Source organism: Bacillus rossius, chromosome 3 (assembly GCF_032445375.1).
Source record: "Bacillus rossius redtenbacheri isolate Brsri chromosome 3, Brsri_v3, whole genome shotgun sequence".
Taxonomy (NCBI): domain Eukaryota; kingdom Metazoa; phylum Arthropoda; class Insecta; order Phasmatodea; family Bacillidae; genus Bacillus; species Bacillus rossius.
Genome location: NC_086332.1, coordinates 11,846,239 through 11,865,556, shown reverse-complemented (window position 1 = coordinate 11,865,556; position 19,318 = coordinate 11,846,239). Strand labels below are relative to the sequence as shown.

The 19,318-nt window shown below is 44.7% G+C and overlaps 1 protein-coding gene across 2 annotated transcripts in view; it reads right to left on the bottom strand.

The window, feature by feature from the left end:
- Positions 1-2,161: 2,161 nt before the first annotated feature.
- LOC134530221 (3-oxoacyl-[acyl-carrier-protein] synthase, mitochondrial) overlaps positions 2,162-19,318 on the bottom strand; it is a 36,181-nt gene continuing 19,024 nt past the window's right edge. Inside the window, exons 1-2 of one of the 2 annotated variants that reach the window (XM_063364890.1) lie at positions 8,415-8,549; positions 2,162-4,159 (exon numbers count right to left, since the gene is read on the bottom strand). In XM_063364890.1, the coding sequence (XP_063220960.1) occupies positions 2,840-4,159; positions 8,415-8,417 (1,323 nt within the window). In that variant the 5' untranslated portion in view covers positions 8,418-8,549 and the 3' untranslated portion in view covers positions 2,162-2,839. Of the gene's footprint in view, positions 4,160-8,414; positions 8,550-19,318 lie in introns of those variants that run through there. The other variant, XM_063364891.1, reaches the window with a different exon arrangement.

The following is a 19,318-nucleotide window of genomic DNA, read 5'->3' as shown; positions in this document are numbered from 1 at the left end:
AGTGAGAAGTTTAATTCAACTGATATTCTGTGCTAATATTATGTTTAATTATGTGTGTTAAAATTATGGCTATAATTATGTTCAGTTCAAATTATTCCTTTAATTGCTATTTTCACGTACAGGGACACAATGCTACCAAATTATTTCCAGGCGAAATACTTTATTATAATTTGATCACAAATGAATAGGTCTGTTGGAAAAGATCACATCTATTATTTTTGCTAACTCACTTTATTGTACTCTAGTAATGCAGAAATGTGAAAATACAATTTTGATATTGCTTCTGTACTGCTCCAACATGCAGCAGCCTGATTACAGTTTATTTGAAATGGCCACATCTCCATAGAAATTTCATTTTTTTAATTATCTTGACACGTTTCATTTGAAGGAGATATGGCATTTTCAAACTGATTATAATACATATTGTAAATATTAATAAATTTCAATGTCAAATTAGACAACTTAAGTTTTGTTATCTCTGAAAAACCTTTTAAAAAATCCTGGAATTTGAAATTGCCAAGAGTGGCTACCCTATTACATGTACACACAGTAAAATTTAATTTGTGAATATATGTAACTAGATTTGACGGAAGTTATTTAAAACTGTCTTATGTACTGGTAATTACAAATTCATTTCACCTAACAACTGCTATGTTGCCATGTGAAGCATGAAAATACTGGTAATGTTTTCATGAAGACTAAACCGTTAGTATACAGTGGGGCACAATATAGTAGAGAAATATAGCAGTTTGTGGTAAAACCGTGTCATGTTTCCATTACAGTCAAACCTCTATCTATCGAACTCGCATGTATCGATTGTTCGTGTTTATCGTATACTAACTATGGTCCCGGCAATATTGCCATACAACTAAGGTTAAAAAGTCCGCTTGTACCGATGTTGGAATTATCGTTTTGTCCGCATTGATCGTACAAAATATGTGGTCCCGTCACTATAAATTATAATAGATGATCGTTTGACCATAAAGATTTTGCAAAAATAACAATTTCTTAGAAAGAAACCGTCATAAAAACAGTAACGATAGTATACAGTAGTAAAAATCACCTTAAATCTGCAGCCAAGTAATGGAGCACGTAAATATGAAGAAAAGACAAATGAACAACACCTTACGAAGAAATATGGATGATGTACCATAACTACAGTACAAACCCAATTGTTATCCTAAGATAATTACCATAAAAAGAACTAAAGATTCTTTGTCGATACCATAATTACTACAGAAGCACGATAGCTACCACATTTGCACTACAGTTACCGTAACAACCGAGAAGTATATTTACCGTGACGGTAATGTATTTATTTATGACATATTAAAATTAAAGAACATTAATGAAAAAAAGGATGTTAAATTTTTATATGTACGTTTGGCACATGTTGCGAAGAAATAATGCGATCTGAAAGAATGCAGTACTACTGCGAAAAGTGAAAAGGATACTCGTGGATTTTTAGGTTATTATGGCAGTCTCTCGTTTTTCAGTAATATCAGCCAAAAATTAACAAGCGTATCGGAAGTCGGCAGAAATGCTGATTCAACTAAATATTGGCAAAATCGGCTTCTTCAGTACAGCTCTACATTTGATGACATGAGTAAACATATTTCAGACTTCAGGATATTGAAAAAGACTTTAATTGCCATGCAGATTTATTGTGTGTATGTTTTTTTTTTTTGGAAGTGTAAATTGAATTAAGTAAAAAATACTTTCATTTGTATTTATTTTTCAACTGATATATTTCTGACACTAATTTTGAGGTTGGAATATTATTTTTTTAAAAATTCTTATAGTGAAGTCCACATCTATTGAATGTCCGCATCTACTGAATTTTTTTGTTGGTCCCCTGAAAAACGATAGATAGAGGTTTGACTGTATTTATTTATTTAATGTGTACAACTGATCTTAAACTAACATTATGTAAACCAACAATCCGGAACCTGAATTGAGTTGGGAACTGAAGAAAAAATCTTTTTCAGCATCGGAATTGATAACATGTCTATACTTTGATATCTCTAGTATCCAGGTTTTCCATGGCGATGCTGCTCAGATTCCTCCATTAAAATCATGCCACAAACAGCAAATTAAACACTAAACACTGACACTTATGAGCAGATTTAAACATTTATTGAATATGGATTAAAAAGTCAAATTTTTTGATAAAATAATATTTATTTGTTACTAATATCACATCAAATTTCTTTTAGTTAAAAAAAATTCATAAATATTAATGACATCAACATATCTTTTTAGTTTAATAGCACAGCCTTAAGGACATTATCATTCAAAACAAGTAGCACTGTAAAATTAACTTGTGTTGGGGAGGACTTCAGTTTGAATCTCAGTCAATTCACTCTGGGGACTACAGTGGTAGAGTAGTTTGATAACTGTGGGGTCAAACCCAGATTTTTCGCAATTGAAAAATGTGACGTTTGTAACTGCAAGCTGATAGGTTTTCTTGAGGTATTCCAGTTTCTCCCTCCAATGCATTCTATTGCTGCCCCAACACCACCTTACTCTTCATAGTGTCTAAGGAAACACTAAACTCCAATTAATTCAGTTTTCCACATATTTTGATCGCGGTTTTCCGAAGTTTTCTGTAACCACTCCAGGCAAATGCTGAAATGCTCCCATACAAAAAGTCAGAGCTGATTACTTCTCCATGATACATGTCCACAAATAAAGAATAATCAAATAAAAAAATAAGATTATTAATTTGTGGCTGAAATGGAAACATGAATCAGTATTATACCAACTGCTTGGAATTGGGTACACAAGTACACTTTGGTTACTTTCACTACATATGAACTGATTGCAACAGAGGATAAACTCATGTTCCTGTAAACTGACTGATACAAAGCGAACAATTTGTTCCCCCAAAACCAAAAGCATTTTTAAGAGCTATCCGCTGTTTCGAGGCAGCAGTCGCAAGCCACTCTTGCTTCACATTGGCCACGTAGTTGAGATCCATGTCCTCTGAAAGGTTCTCAATGTTTATGGTTGGTGGCAGCCAAGATGTTGAGCACGCCATTATTGTGAACACAGTCTCCAAGTTTCCAGCGGCCCCCAGGAGGTGCCCGTGAGCTCCCTTCGTGGAGGACACTGCCAGGCCTGCAGCATGCTCACCAAACAACATTTTTATTGCTCTGGTCTCGATAGCATCACCTACAGGGGTGGAAGTTGCATGGGCATTTATATAACCTACGTCCTCTATGTTTACTTCTGCTTCCCCCAGGGCCCTTTTCATGGCCAGTATAGCACCTGAGCCATCCGCTCTCGGAGAGGTTAAGTGCGATGCATCTCCCGACAATCCGTATCCCAACACTTCGGCAAAGATCCTGGCATTTCTCGACACTGCGTGGCTCAATTCTTCCAAGACCAAAACTGCAGAGCCTTCACCCATCACGAAGCCTTCTCTATCTCTGTCGAAAGGCCGGGAAGCTCTGCCGGGACTATCGTTGAAAGACGTGCTTAGTGCCCGCAAACGACAGAACCCAGCGATTGCAAGAGGACTCACGCAAGCTTCGGTGCCCCCGCAAACCATCACATCTGCATCACCATTCTTGATGAACCTGAAAGCATCACCGATGGCATGTGCCCCCGTAGCACACGCCGTGGAGACCGCGTGATTTGGTCCGCGGAAGCCGTACTTGATGCTTATGTGTCCAGCTGCCATGTTGACCAACACACGTGGCACGAAAAATGGGCTTACTTGGTTGTAACTTTTGTGAAGAGCAACTGAAGTGGCAGCAACATCTTCCAGATCAATCATGCCCATGCCAACAGCCACCCCAGTCCTGCAAAGCTCTTCTTCTTCCTGGGGGGCCCAGTCAGCAGCTCGGAGGGCCTCGTCGGCTGCGACGAGCGCGTAGGCGGTGGCCAGCGACATGGAGCGGAGCTCGCTCTTGGAGAAGCATCGGGAGATGTGTAGCTGGCCGGGGCCAGGTCCCGTGGGCACGAGAGCTGCTACCTGGCAGGGCAGCTTCCCATACCGGTCTGCCGGCAGGCGCGTCATCCCACACTCGCCAGCCAGTAGTGCGCTCCACGACTGCTCCAGACCACAGCCCAGAGGCGACACCACTCCCATGCCTGTCACCACCACTCTTCTGCCCTTGCCAGCCCCCGCCGAAAGCCCGCGGCAGCCCAGCATCTGACAGAGCATGCAAGATTAGTTTTTCAACATATTTAAATATCATCTTGGGCTTAGATTTCAAATAAAATTTATTTGAACTTCATACTCGCATAACTGCCTTATTAGTGTGGTAAACAGTCTTGGCTCCAAATGTAACACATGGACATTAAACATCACTGTCCTTCTGAAAACAGCCTCAGCTACGCTGTATGCCTAAGGCTCTTTGGAGAACCACAGGATCAAGTACACAGTAGGGTGGCGACAACAATCAGGACAATCTCTAGTGGAAAACATGTCTCGGCTACGCTGATATAGCATAACATAGTGATGGCCACGTCACTGCGCAGGCTACCTACTCTAACCCATAAATGGTAATTTCTCAGAAACCTGTAGGAATTTGGAAATTCATCTTTTAGGGTAAATATAGGAATGTCTGCAGTGTTCAAAAAGGTAGTTTTCTATGTCACTGCTTTTCCGTAAATAAAAATCCGAAAGTAGTGTTATTCAGTATTAAAAATGTTCCTTGTTTCATCCTGAAAACAGTGTTCATACATACCTACTGGTTTTCGAAAAATTAGTTTTTTTGTTTGCATTAAGCCAGTGTATTGACGCCACCATTTTGAGTTTTAACTGCGTTGCAGATATTGTGGTTCTCCCTATATAAGAATGTGTTTATTTTGTATTTGGATTTTATAACGCAGTGGAATGTAAGTACAAATTGGAAAAAGAAAATGTAAGTCTCTACTGTACATCCAAAGCCAATCATCAATCCTTGGCAGGGGTGATTTTAGCAGTACTATCGCACGTAACAAATTGGTGCTTCGCACCTCCATATTGCTAAGAAACATCAGTGTGCATGGAGTCCACGCATAACGGAAGTGAAACTTCTAGCTAATTAGGTACAGATCGAGATAAATTATTTACATTTTCAATCGCACTCTTTATGTAAAAATTAAAGATATAAAGTGTTAATTGAACAAATCAATAACTCTTTTCCACACAAATAAATAAATCTGTAGATATTTTAAATTAAATGAATGTGGTAGCATCAATCTTTAGCTGTTATGAAATCACTGTGCCATTTCTAACTCTCACCTGCCATCTCCCCTTCCAGCCATTAAAACTAGCATATAGCATGTTATACTATTTACCTATCCCCCCTTCCCATTTTCCCATTCAACTGCTGGCACATGTGTTGGGGAAGCATCACCGGTGATGCACTCTCCTCCAACAGTTCCCCCACCACGTACCTAACTATTGCCCTCATGCAATCGTAATTTTTGTAACGCTTGAAAATTGTAGCTCCCTCAGCAAAGAAATTTTTCTTAAAAATATCCCTGTCAAAGGTTGACACTGGGGTTTGGATTCACAATACAGACTTACATTTTTTTTTCTTATTTACCTTCCACAGCGTCACAAAATCCAAATTCAAAATATATATGTACTTATAGATCGAGAGCCACAGGATAAATATGCTACACTAAAAAGTTCAACGGTGACGTCCGCAACATTGCACAAGCTACCTAATGTAACCAATAAACTGTAATTTCTCAGAAACTGGTGGGAATTAGAAACAATGGGTATACAGAGTATTGTATTTAGTCTTCGAAGAAACCATTTTCTGAATTTTATTCACAGAAAAGCTGATATGCAAGAAAATTACAACTATACTTCCCAGTAGTTTGTAGAGGGAGTTCATCAGTTCACCTTCAGAACTTCATCTCTTGTTTGCAATACCTTCTTACGTAGCAGTTTTTGCCAGAAATTAATAATAAAATTTTGAAAATGCTTTTTCCAAAAAACTAGAGACGTTCTAGTTTTTACCTTGAAAACAGCATCTTTATATTCCAACTGGTTTCTGATAAATTACTGTTTATAGCTTACATTATAATACAGATATATTGATGCTGCTTTCGCCATTTTTTTAACATTATTTTATTGGAGAATCACAGGATGGGCAAACTTAACATTATAAGGCCGCGTTCATGCATGTTGGGTATAAACATTACAAATTTGTTACATCATAAAAATGTTCATTTAGATTAGATTAGCTTCATTAAATATGCTTAACAACATTGTGGATTGATAGTATAGCTACGTTAAAAATACTTTAAAAATTTTTATGGTTACTATGAATTGCAACGTAGTGTAGCAACCAGTTCACACAAGTCAATTCCGAGGCTCGAAGAGTTCCGAAGTTTACAGCTTGCACCAGCAACTTCAGTAGCACATATTACTGGATAAAAACATGCATGAAAGATATCATGTTGTCTTTCATCTTACATAAAATTATGAGACTGAGAAATAAGAGAATAGTCGAGTCACATTAAAAATGCTTTAAAAAAAGTGTGGACGGTCGATTTAAGTTAGCATAACTACAGAAAAAATACTGTGAAATCGTGTGAACGGTTGGTTAGGTCAAACTAACACTCCACAATCTTTTAAAGTATTTTTAATGTTACCAACCTAAATTAATCGACCATTCTCAATATTTGACTTCAGTTCTCCAAAACCTAAACACACACGGTAAAGAAAAAAAAATGGTAACAGCCGCATCACTGTACAGACATTGTAATGTAACCTATAAACGGTGTTTTCTCAGAAACCAGTAGGCATTTAGAAATGCTGTTTTCAGGGTAAATATGGGATACGTTTTAAGTTTTCGAGAAAAGTATTCCCCGTTTTATTAACAAAAGCCGCGAAGATATAATTAATTTTACTTAACAGACTTGTGATTGTTTATATTTGGTAAATATTTACAATCGCGGTAGATGCCAAAAAAAATGCTAAAAATCCGAAAATACTTTTATTCTATGCTCTTTCACTTCCTCTTTTCAAATCAACCGGCGGAGATAAGAAATTCCAAATACTTTAGGAGATATCGAATTTTTTAATTTCATCATATGTAGAGTCGCGGTAGATGCCAAAAAAAAATGTAAAAAATCCTAAAATACCTTTATCATATGCTCTTCAACTTCCTCTTTTCATTAAAAGCGGCGGAGATAAGAAATTCCAAATACTTTAGGAGATATCGAATTTTTTAATTTTGCAATACAAGACCTGTGGAACCATTCGAGCAGCGCCATTTTTGTTATTTTGCCGTGTGTTCGTGAATACGTGAATCGTGAATGCGTAATTAATAAAATGGTTGATTAGGTCAGGTCAGTTACATTATTAATACTTTCAAACTTAGCCGACATTAAAAATTATTTTGTGAATTAATTTTAATGGATGTTTAGTTTTAAAATATTTATAATGTAACTGACCTGACCAAACAAACCCGGACAGAGGGTGAACAGTAAACTAAAATGGTCGATTAGGTCAGGTCAGTTACATTATAAATACTTTAAAACTAAGGTGATATTAAAAATAATGTGAATTAATTTTAATTATTCTTTAGTTTTAAATTATTTATAATGTAACTGACCTTACCTAACAAACCCGTAACAAAGGATGTACAGTAACAACTCACGTAAATTTTTTTTGTTACTTATTACTTGCGCAACAATATCAAAATAACAAATAAGACTTTAAAATTAGAAACGTTAAAAACTCACCTAAGTTGGAGGCTGTAATTAAACACCATTTTAAACAATAAATGAACTAAATAATCACGTATTGGTTCGTTTGAATTCTGGCCTATCACGAACAATCACGTGACGACATTATCCAATAAAAAAATAGATACTCGTACGTAAACAAGAAACAATGGTGCACGCACGCCACAGGAATGCGCTGGTTTTGTGCTGAAATTTAAAAATTTGATATCTCCTAAAGTATTTGGAATTTCTAATCTCCGCCGCTTTTAATGAAAAGAGGAAGTTGAAGAGCATATAATAAAGGTATTTTCAGATGTTTAGCATTTTTTTTGGCATATACCGCGACTCTACATATGATGAAATTAAAAAATTCGATATCTCCTAAAGTATTTGGAATTTCTTACCTCCGCCGGTTGTTTTGAAAAGAGGAAGTGAAAGGGCACAGAATAAAAGTATTTTCAGATTTTTAGCATTTTTTTTGGCATCTACCGCGATTGTAAATATTTACCTTATATTTCTAAGTACTATGTTATTATATAAAAGAAAATAACGGTATGCATTTGTGTACAAGGATACTACCCAAACGCATCCGGCCGGCCGGTAAAGCCACCGTATAGAGCTAACTTCAGCAGTCCCGAATAAACTGACAGGAATTATTATAGAAATTTAAAAACGTCAACTTCAATTATTACTGTATCAAGTTTTTTACGTAATGCTAGAATCTCGACACTTACCATTTTGATTGAAAAGTACAATTATAACCTCAAACTTTCGTCGACAAACGTAAAAATACCCAATTGTAGCATAGACACAGAATAAACAATTGGTATTGGGTACCAATTGTTTATTCTGTGGCATAGATGTGTTGAAATTATCAACACCATAGAGTAAATACAGGCACAGAGCATATACCTGAGTAATTAAATGTGGCTTAACATTATTAGCTCAATATTTGGACTTATTTATATCAATGTATTAGCAAATGGTTAAAACATAACATGAATTATTTAAAGTTCTGAAACTAAATTTGTGCCATCATTATTACATAAGAAATGGTATTTTAAAAGGAAAGCCTATGATGTGACGTCGACCCAGAGGCCACCCTAGCTCCTACAGGCCGTTATGGCGCGTCACCGCCTTCTTCTGTGCGCGGGCGTGTGCGGGAGCCAGTGGTGCCACCTTCAATAAATCAGTGTCCCTCCGACGTAGTTTTTTATGTATATTTTCTTTTCTTTCAGCAGGACATAATTTTTATTGTAAAAACTATAATATCATCCATCATGTATAATTTAAATTAGAAGGGTAAATAACATGTATTTTAATATGCACGGGGTGAACAAGTCGCGGGTTCCCGTCCACGAGGACGTGAGATGCTGCACGAGACGCGCGCGGGGAGGGGGTCGGCGCGAGCAGAGAGGAGTCGCGTCTGGAGAACCGCGGAGGAGTGACGTGTCGGCCGCGAGCTCTCGCCAAGACGAGTGAAACGGGTGAGCATAGAGGCCTCCGGGCTTAACGTCAGTGACGCGGGGAATAGATCAGCAACAGTCTTCGAGTCGTGTCAGGCAGTTCGAAACTATGGAGATTAGTATGTAAACTATTGCCAAGGGGTCGCCTTATTGTAAATAGTTTAGTTTTCTTTTTATTAGTGTTTCATAATTTTTTCCTTTCCTCTCGTATGTATGTATATATATATATATCTTTATTCGCTTGTATAGTCATGCATTGCCTAGGATAAAATAGTACCATTGTGTCATGGACGAGACCTCGCCATTTTAATGGGACATTTCAGAAACTGTGTCCGCAGGTAGTGCTTGCCTGAATTCGCTATAGGACAGGAAATCAAAGCCCTGCCGGTTTGGGACAAACGCCATCGGTTAGCGCCGCGACGCCGGCGCCTACTACTTCCCATAGGCGGCCGTGTAAGGGGAAATTCTCGTGTAGTCAGGCCTCACCTAAGAACGGTCGTAGGCGGGAACTGCGATAGCCCCGTGCCAGTGCAAATAGTGGCCAATAAAAAGAGTGAGTGCCACGAAACCCTATGTAGTTTCATTATTAGCAGGCTAGATCCTCTTAACTGCCACGCGGCCCGAAACCCACCCCCAACTGAGCTAGCCCAAGAACCTACACAACCAATAAGGGGATCAGCCCGCTCGACGACAAGTGGCCCCCAACTAGGTGGCAACGCATTCTCAAACTTTCAAATTTTCAAAACTTTCAATTTTTTTTAAAAACTTTCAAACTTTCGAAATTTTGTCTCAAAGGGCGTAATTTGGCAAAGTGCGGGTTGCCAAGAACACGGACAAAGTGGGCGGAAAGGACATCACGGACATTATATGGACTGGAGTAGCGTGCGACGTAGCGCGAGTTGCGTCACGCGAACGGCGCGGGAGCTGCCTGGCGCGGCGGAGCGGCGGAAGCAGGCGGAAGGAGCGGCGCGGGAAAGAGATAAGGAGACGCATCCACGCCGGGATCAGGTTCACGCGGGAGAGAGATAAGGCGGCGCGACCCACGCCGGGCTCGAATTCGCGCGGTATCGCGCTGCGGCTTATCGCGCGCCGGGAGGCGAGTTCGCCGACCGAGCCGAGAAGGATCGGATAACCAAGTGAAGCCGGGTGACGACCGGAAAAATGGAGGGACCGGATGAGACAAAGGCGAGGGTGATGGACACGTGTGTGGGGTGTGGACTTCCGTTCAGGGGGAGACACGGACAGGACCTTTCGTGCGAATGCCCATGGGGACTAGCGGACGTGAAGAGTAGCGGGGAGAGTAATGACAGACAATCGGGGAGTCATTTACCGGGTCACCGCGACGAGGGCGTTAGAGAGCCCATAGGTCATGGTCATCCGAGTATAGTGATGCGAGTGGTCGAGGTGGCTAGCCCATTACCGGAGTTTGCGGGAGAACCGCACGAAGATCCGAGTGCGTTTGTAGCCGCGTGTGTGGACAGGCTTAGGGGAGTGCCACGAAGGGACTGGGTGACGAGAGTGTGTGGCCAGTTACGGGGCCGGGCGGCGAAATGGTGGACGGACACGGGGGACTATCTATCCGAGTGGGGAGAATTCGAGCGAGCACTAGAGAGGCGGTTCAACGGACCACTGGCACGAGCCGAGTGTCAGCGACAACTTTACAGTGTACCACAGGCCGCAGGGGAGAGCGCCGAATCATTTATCTATAGGAAGGTGCGGTTGCACCGGCGAGTGGGGCCGGAGAGAACAGTGAGCGAGGTCATGCCCGTAATATGCGAACAGTTGTTGCCGTCGCTACGCCCTTTTCTGCGACGGGCCGTGGACCTAGAGGTATCCGAGTTCGTGGAGCTGGCCCGGGAGACTGAAATGGACTTGGCAGCAAGTAGGAGGGAACTCTGGGCAAGAGAGTCACGACGGGAGCCTAGGATGACACCAGTGATGTCACAAGAGACTGTGACACCCGAGGACGCAATGACATTGGTCCGATACAGGGGCGGGGCCACACCACAAGGGCAGAGGACGACAGGGGGACCCACACGGGAGACCAGAACACGGTCAGAGGAGCGGAGTACGAATCAGCGGACGAGTGACAACCGTCCACCCAGGTGTCAGTATTGCCGCAGCCCGGAGTATCACTGGCACGCGGAGTGTCCAACCAAGGCGGAGTTGTGGAGGAAGATGGAAAGGGAAGGACGCCATCCGGGAAACGGACAATAGGGGGCAGGGACAGAGTCGGCCACTGCCTCCTAGATACGAACCCGGACAACATGACAGAAAAGACCTCACCGAGCCCGAGGACGAGTCAGCCCAACGACGCCCGCCATGACACCAGCCACAGGGACGAGAGGAACACAGGGACGTCGCCCGCCAAAAGTGACAGCCCCACTGGGCAGCTCGGAAGAGACACGAGGGACCACGGGAACCGCAGCATGGACGCCACAGCAGACGGGGGAGCCAGTAGCAGTCCAACAGCAGGGGACAGGTCACCACCAGAGGAGCAGGGGGCTCCTCCAGCACAGCTGGGACAGCTGGGCACGGACCAGGCGGCGCTGCTCCGGGTGCCAGTGCTCCTGAACGGCCGTCCCGTCCACGCGTTGGTGGACACGGCGGCGACCCACTCTTTTGTCTCCGCCCACCTGGTGCCGGACGAGGACTTGGAGCCACACGAGGACGAGGTGCAACTGGCAACGGAGGGGACAAGCGCGTCCACGTCTGGACGCGCACAGGTAACCATCGGTGTTCGTGACTTATTCAGTCGGACTAGCGCCCTGGTGATGCGTGGACTGCGGGAGGAGTTGATCCTGGGCCTGCCTTGGCTGGTCCAGGAGGACGCCGCCATTGACATCAAGGACAGTAAGTTGCACGTGGGCCGTCAGGGGCGCCGAACGCTGTACGGCGTGGGCCGGGCGGGCCCTGTTCCTCCCTCACCACAGATCCAGCTGGCAGACCTCACTCATGACGTGCCACCAAATTACACAGGGTTGTTCGAGGGCGTGTTGTCGCAGCAACCGTTAGTGTTCGCGGCCACAGACATGCTGCGGCGGACAACGGTGACGGAACATGCCATCCCTACAAAGCCACACAGTCCCATATACGTAAAGCCGCGGGAGTTTGGACTCAAAGACCGTCAGGTAGTGCAGGAACAGATAACCGAAATGCTCCAGAACGGAGTAATAGAAGCTAGTGAATCTCCGTACAATAGCCAAATCGTCATGGCTAAGAAGAAGGACGGGACCTTGAGGTTCTGTGTGAACTTCAAACCCGTGAACTCTGTCACCATACCCGCCCCACCACCACTGATAAACATTGCAGACGCGTTGGCAGGCTTGGGGGACGCCCGTATATTTACGTCACTTGATCTAAGGTCCGGGTATTGGCAAGTCCCCGTCAGGCAGGAAGACCGTCCTAAGACCGCGTTTACGGCCCCGGACGGACGCAGGTTTCAGTTCCGAGCCATGCCGTTCGGGCTGATGGACGCCCCCTCGACATTCCAGGCCATGATGGTCCGCGTCCTGGATGGGTTCGTGGGCGACTTCGTCACGGCCTATCTGGACGACGTGATCGTCTGGTCACGGACGTGGGAGGACCATGCGCATCACCTGGCATTGGTCCTCGAACGGCTGGCCAGACACGGGCTGACCTGCGCCCCGCACAAGTGCCATATCGGGGCAACGGAGATCAGATTCCTGGGGCATGTCGTCAGTGAGAAGGGGTGCCGCCCTCTCCCGGAGCACCTGGACCTGATCGCGTCCAAGGCGGCTCCACAGACGAGAAAACAGCTGCAAAGACTCATGGGGCTCCTGAACTGGCTGCGGTCCTTCATACCGGACTTCGCAGCGGTGACGGCCCCCATGACGGACTTGCTATCCCCCAAAAAAAAATACAGGTGGACCGCGGAGGCCGACCGCGCCCTGGCTACTGTCAAGCGCTTGTTCAAGGACAGTCACACCCTCGCACGGCTGGTGCCGGGCGAACCCCTGTACCTACAAACGGACGCGAGTCAAGTAGGTATGGGGGCCGTGTTGTACCAGGTCGGACCCAATGGCGAGCGACGCGTGATGGAGTATTCCAGTGCCAAATTCGGGCCGGCCGCCCGGAACTACGATGTGAATGAACAGGAGTGCTTGGCAGTGGTGTGGGCTGTCAAGCGGTACCAACACCATCTGGAAGGGCGGGAGTTTACTCTTAGGACGGACAATCAGTGTTTAAAATGGTTGAACTCGATGCAAGGGAGGAAGAGTAAATTTACCCGGTGGGCTGTGACCCTCCAAAACTTTGCATTCACAGTGGAACACGTGCCAGGGAGGACTAACCAACTTGCCGATGAATTGTCACGACATCCTAACCCAGAGGACATCTTTGAGGACGAGGGCACGTGGGACGATCTGCTTCCTCCGTCAGGGCGCGCACCCGTCACGGGAGACCAGATGGGGCCCGCGGCATTGTACGCGGTAACACAGGAGGAACCAGTCACTGAACCCGAGGCAGTGGACACTCTCTCCCAGCTGATTAGCGCCGTGCAGCGGGTTCAGCGGGGGGACGACGTCTCGAAGGCCGCCGTGGAGGCGTGCGGGAACCAGGTGGTACCGGATCAGCGCTGCGTGGACGGGGTCCTGCAGACGCGGGTGCCGGGAGGTGGGGATGCTTGGCGAACTCACGCCCCGAAGGGGGCCCGCGCGGCCATACTGGGTTATTTCCATGATCACCAGCTAGCAGGCCACCCCGGGGCCGAACAAACCGCGGAGGCAATCAGGGTCTCCTTCCACTGGCCCGGCATGGGACACGATGTCCGGGAATACGTCCGACGCTGCCACACTTGCCAGCAGCGCAAGGCCCGGAGGACAGACGGCGAGGAGCAACAGCGACCTCGCCGCCCGCAACACCCATTCCACACACTAGCTCTAGATATCATGGGGCCCTATCCCCGCAGCAGCAAAGGCAAGCGCTTCCTTGTAGTACTAACAGACCTGTTTACCAGATGGGTCGAGGCCTATCCGGTCTCCAACGTCCGGTCGGGAACGTTGATAGCGCTGATCGACGGAGAGGTAGCCCCTCGCTTCGGGTACCCAGCGGTGCTCCTATCGGACAACGGATGTCAGTTCACGGGAGCCCGCTGGAAACAGGCCTGCAGAAGGTGGGGGGTGAGCCACCACACGACGCCGACGTATCACCCGAGGGCCAACCCAACCGAGAGACGGAACCAAGAGATAAAGGCTCAGCTCCGTCTCCGGTTGGGAGAGGACCATTCAAAATGGGATACCCATTTGCCGAACCTCTTATACTGTCTGAGGCGTCGTACGAGTGCCGCCACGGGCTACTCGCCGGCAGAGCTGGTCATGGGGCGGAACCTGGCGCTGCCAGGAGAATGCCGGGTAGAGGCGGCAGCCACAGAAGCCGGATGGGGCGAATGTCTCAATACCGAGCTGACCAGAATGCAGGAGAGGGCTAGGCGGAGACAGGAGGCCTATCTACAGCAGACGACACCACAGTCCACTAGACCCCCCCCTACTCTGAACCCCGGGGACCAAGTGTACGTCCGACAGCATCCTCTGTCGTCAAGGGCAAAGAACTTTTGTGCAGGTCTAGCCCCGAAATGGGCGGGCCCCAGGACCGTTCTGCGACAGGCGGGGGCCACATCGTACTTAATACGTACACCAAGCGGGAGGCCCGCAAAAATTCACAGAGACCAACTGCGCCTAGCCGCGGGGGAGAGACAAGCTCCAAGGGACACGGACAGGGGAGAGGGGTCTGCCTCTACACCAGTCACCGACGCAAACCAAGCCAGCCGTGACATGGACGGAAGGTGGGACGAGGACATGGCGGGACAGAAAGAACAAGGAGACGTGACAGAGACGCGACCGGCAGCCGACACAGGGGCAGCCATGAAAGGAACGGAGACAGGAGGGGCAGAAGAGAGCGTAATGGAACCAGCCAGGACATTTGGGGAACCAGACGAAACGACCGCCGACACAAACGTGATCCAGTTCATCACGGAACCGGACACGGACGGGGAGGACGAGGAGGGGAAAGACCCAGACACCCCTCTCTGGCCCCTCAATACGAGTCTGGCGGACTCGTCGTTCATTATGACCGTCACCGAACCAGACTCAGATACAGAACGGGGGGACACAGAGGGGATGGAGGAAGAACTGATGGGGGTCCTGACAGGTGAACCAGGATCTTCGGGGTGGTCTGCCATCCCAACCACGAGGATGGGGGGAAAGGGCAGGACATTAGACCCCAACTGTTCGCTCAGCCCCTCAATTTCCAGAAGCGAATCTGGGGAAAACTCCCGACCTAGGAGGATACGGCGGGTACCCACCTACTTACGGGAATTTCAGTGCAATAACCTACCAAAGGCAAGCCACCACACTAACACAGGATCCCGACTCAGTGTCATGAGTTTACTGCCACCCTTCGCGAGACACCCACACACGATACACACCAGAGGCCAAGACACTTCCTACCCTCTCGTTTCTACGATCAACGAGTGCAACGGCAGATGCGATTAAGAGACGTTGACGCGCATAATGGCCTTGTGGGAGGGGGGGGCATTTGACGTCGACCCAGAGGCCACCCTAGCTCCTACAGGCCGTTATGGCGCGTCACCGCCTTCTTCTGTGCGCGGGCGTGTGCGGGAGCCAGTGGTGCCACCTTCAATAAATCAGTGTCCCTCCGACGTAGTTTTTTTATGTATATTTTCTTTTCTTTCAGCAGGACATAATTTTTATTGTAAAAACTATAATATCATCCATCATGTATAATTTAAATTAGAAGGGTAAATAACATGTATTTTAATATGCACGGGGTGAACAAGTCGCGGGTTCCCGTCCACGAGGACGTGAGATGCTGCACGAGACGCGCGCGGGGAGGGGGTCGGCGCGAGCAGAGAGGAGTCGCGTCTGGAGAACCGCGGAGGAGTGACGTGTCGGCCGCGAGCTCTCGCCAAGACGAGTGAAACGGGTGAGCATAGAGGCCTCCGGGCTTAACGTCAGTGACGCGGGGAATAGATCAGCAACAGTCTTCGAGTCGTGTCAGGCAGTTCGAAACTATGGAGATTAGTATGTAAACTATTGCCAAGGGGTCGCCTTATTGTAAATAGTTTAGTTTTCTTTTTATTAGTGTTTCATAATTTTTTCCTTTCCTCTCGTATGTATGTATATATATATATATCTTTATTCGCTTGTATAGTCATGCATTGCCTAGGATAAAATAGTACCATTGTGTCATGGACGAGACCTCGCCATTTTAATGGGACATTTCAGAAACTGTGTCCGCAGGTAGTGCTTGCCTGAATTCGCTATAGGACAGGAAATCAAAGCCCTGCCGGTTTGGGACAAACGCCATCGGTTAGCGCCGCGACGCCGGCGCCTACTACTTCCCATAGGCGGCCGTGTAAGGGGAAATTCTCGTGTAGTCAGGCCTCACCTAAGAACGGTCGTAGGCGGGAACTGCGATAGCCCCGTGCCATTGCAAATAGTGGCCAATAAAAAGAGTGAGTGCCACGAAACCCTATGTAGTTTCATTATTAGCAGGCTAGATCCTCTTAACTGCCACGCGGCCCGAAACCCACCCCCAACTGAGCTAGCCCAAGAACCTACACAACCAATAAGGGGATCAGCCCGCTCGACGACAGATGTACATTCTATATTGCACAGACCCGAATACTCGTTGGCAAGCCATCTTTTCACAGACGAGAGAGCCAAACCCGAAGGCTCCCGAATATCATGCTAGCTTTTTTTTTTTCCGTTCTAATCTCTAATCTCTGGTTCTAATTGTATAAACCGGTGCGGCATTACGTCGGTCTAATTAGCAAACCTCGTAACTCCACTTTTTGTCAATAATTGGTTTTTGGTACTACTATATACTCAGTTATGTGTTCTATTACCATTCCAAAGATCATAACAATAAACAATCCCTATGGGCTACAAGCCTATTTTCAGAAAACCTCTTATCTCCAGCTGTCGATTTCCTGCATATTAGCATACCTCGTAACTCCATTTTGTTAGTAAACAAACACAGTATTATTGTTGGACTGTCTGTTAATTGTTTTTAAAATAATATTCTAGTTGTTTCGATATTGTTTGTACGTATGGAGCAGGTACATTTTATTATTATCTAACACTTTAACTATTGTCCATCGGTTATTTATGCATACAAAACACTTATTGCAATAAATTATACTTTTCAAACTTTTGTAATACAGGCCATAATATCAAATATTTTTGGAGGTAATGTCTAAACTATTTTATACGATTTAGCTATCCATTCATCATTTCAGAATGTCAAGAGCCAAGAATTATTTCGGCATGGATCTCATGAGTACCCCTTGTAGAACATCATACATTCTTTACGAAATTAGCACTTTCATTGTTTTCTTTTACGGTTTTCGATTTAAAAGCCAAAGATGGCTTCTGTTATCTGTGGAACGAGACAGAGGGGCCTGGGTTCAAATGAGTTTGCTACAATAATTTGCAACTTCATCTTGTCGCAACTACCTTTGAGGAACGATGCCGACAAATTGATAGGTACTGTATAGTGATGGTTGCTGCTATCAGAACAGAAATGTCACTCTCGCCAATGCACTCTTACAGATATCGGTGACAAAGTGTGTAACGATAGAGCAAAAGTTTCTGGAGGTCGGACACACACAAATGGAGGCAGACTCCATGCACTCGAAGATAGAAAATAAGCTGAAAAACAAGAAGATTAATGTTCCAGCTGACTACATTGCAACTTGCAGGGAAGCACACAGAAATCCACGTTCATATGAAGTTAATTATTTGACTCACAGTTTTTAAAAAAAATTTGATCATGCTCAAGTGTATAGCTCTATCAGACCAGGCAGAATAACTGGGGATCCATGTGTTACCGATATCAGAGCCTTGAAGTACACTCCAGATAGGGTTATTTCCTACAAGTTGGGTTTCACAGAAGAGTGGAAGAACTTGCCTATTCGCAAAAAGAACATTACTGCTAAGCCATTTGATAGTTTGCCAGCACTGTACACTGAGAGGCTGAAGATAAAGAAAACTAAACACGACCATTTGCAGTCCCTGAAAACAACTATGGAGTCAGACTATCACTTATTTTATGATAGCCTTCCTTTTCAAAACTGAAGCATTGATTTTCTGAGGGATAATTTTTTTTTTTCCAATTTGTTGGAGTAATATTTATTGCCTCATTCATCAGTATTTAAAAGCTAGTTTTATCTTGATGTTCTTTCAAACGAATACATAGTCAATGTTTATTTTATGTACTATACAATATTGCTGTTGTGTATTGTATACCGTCCTTACTGTTCAATATCGGAAATAACCCTTGTATTGTTAGAGATACTTTTTTATAATACACGAATAAATTTGGTGCTATAACTATTCATCTCAAAATTGTTCTAATATCAATATTAAGTTTACGCCAATAAGAATATTTATATCTTATCAAACCTTGTATCTCCATATTTAGTTTGAATTTATGATTGTAAAACCTCGTAACTCCATTAAAAAAAGGTTTAATAATTAAAAACTGACACAGAGTTGATTGACAAACGTCAGGGGGTGTTTTAACTTTTATGTGATGAATTAAACACATATTTAGTTCAAACAAAAAAGTTATTCAGTTTTTTGCTTCTCTTGTAAAATTTGTCTTCAGGGAGTTACGAGGTTTGCTAATTAGACCGACGATTATATTTTGCGGTCGATTAGGATAGGTTAGCTACATTATAAATACTTTAAAACATTGTGGGAAGTTTGGTTACATTAGGTAAGTATAGCTACATTAAAAATATTATAAAATCATTTTATGGTTGCTTAGCAAATAACTTTTTAATATGTAGCTATCCAGGGCTAGGAAACAGTTTACATGATTTCACAGTATCTATAATGTAGCTATCCAAACCAACCGTCCGCAATGTTTTAAAGTATTTATAATGTAGCTAACCTAACCTAATTGACCATTAGTTATCATGAGATGTATATTTATTTACAATGAACCGAAAAAAAAACAACCGAAGATGCACGATCGGACGTTTGGCTCTAGTCTTGCCAACGCGAGTATTCGGGTCTGTGCAATATAGAATTATAGTATGTACATCATATGCTTCCCATTTTAAAAGCTAAACCTAAGCAATCTAGGTAAATGCTGTGATGTACACTGCTGCATGTCATTTTCGC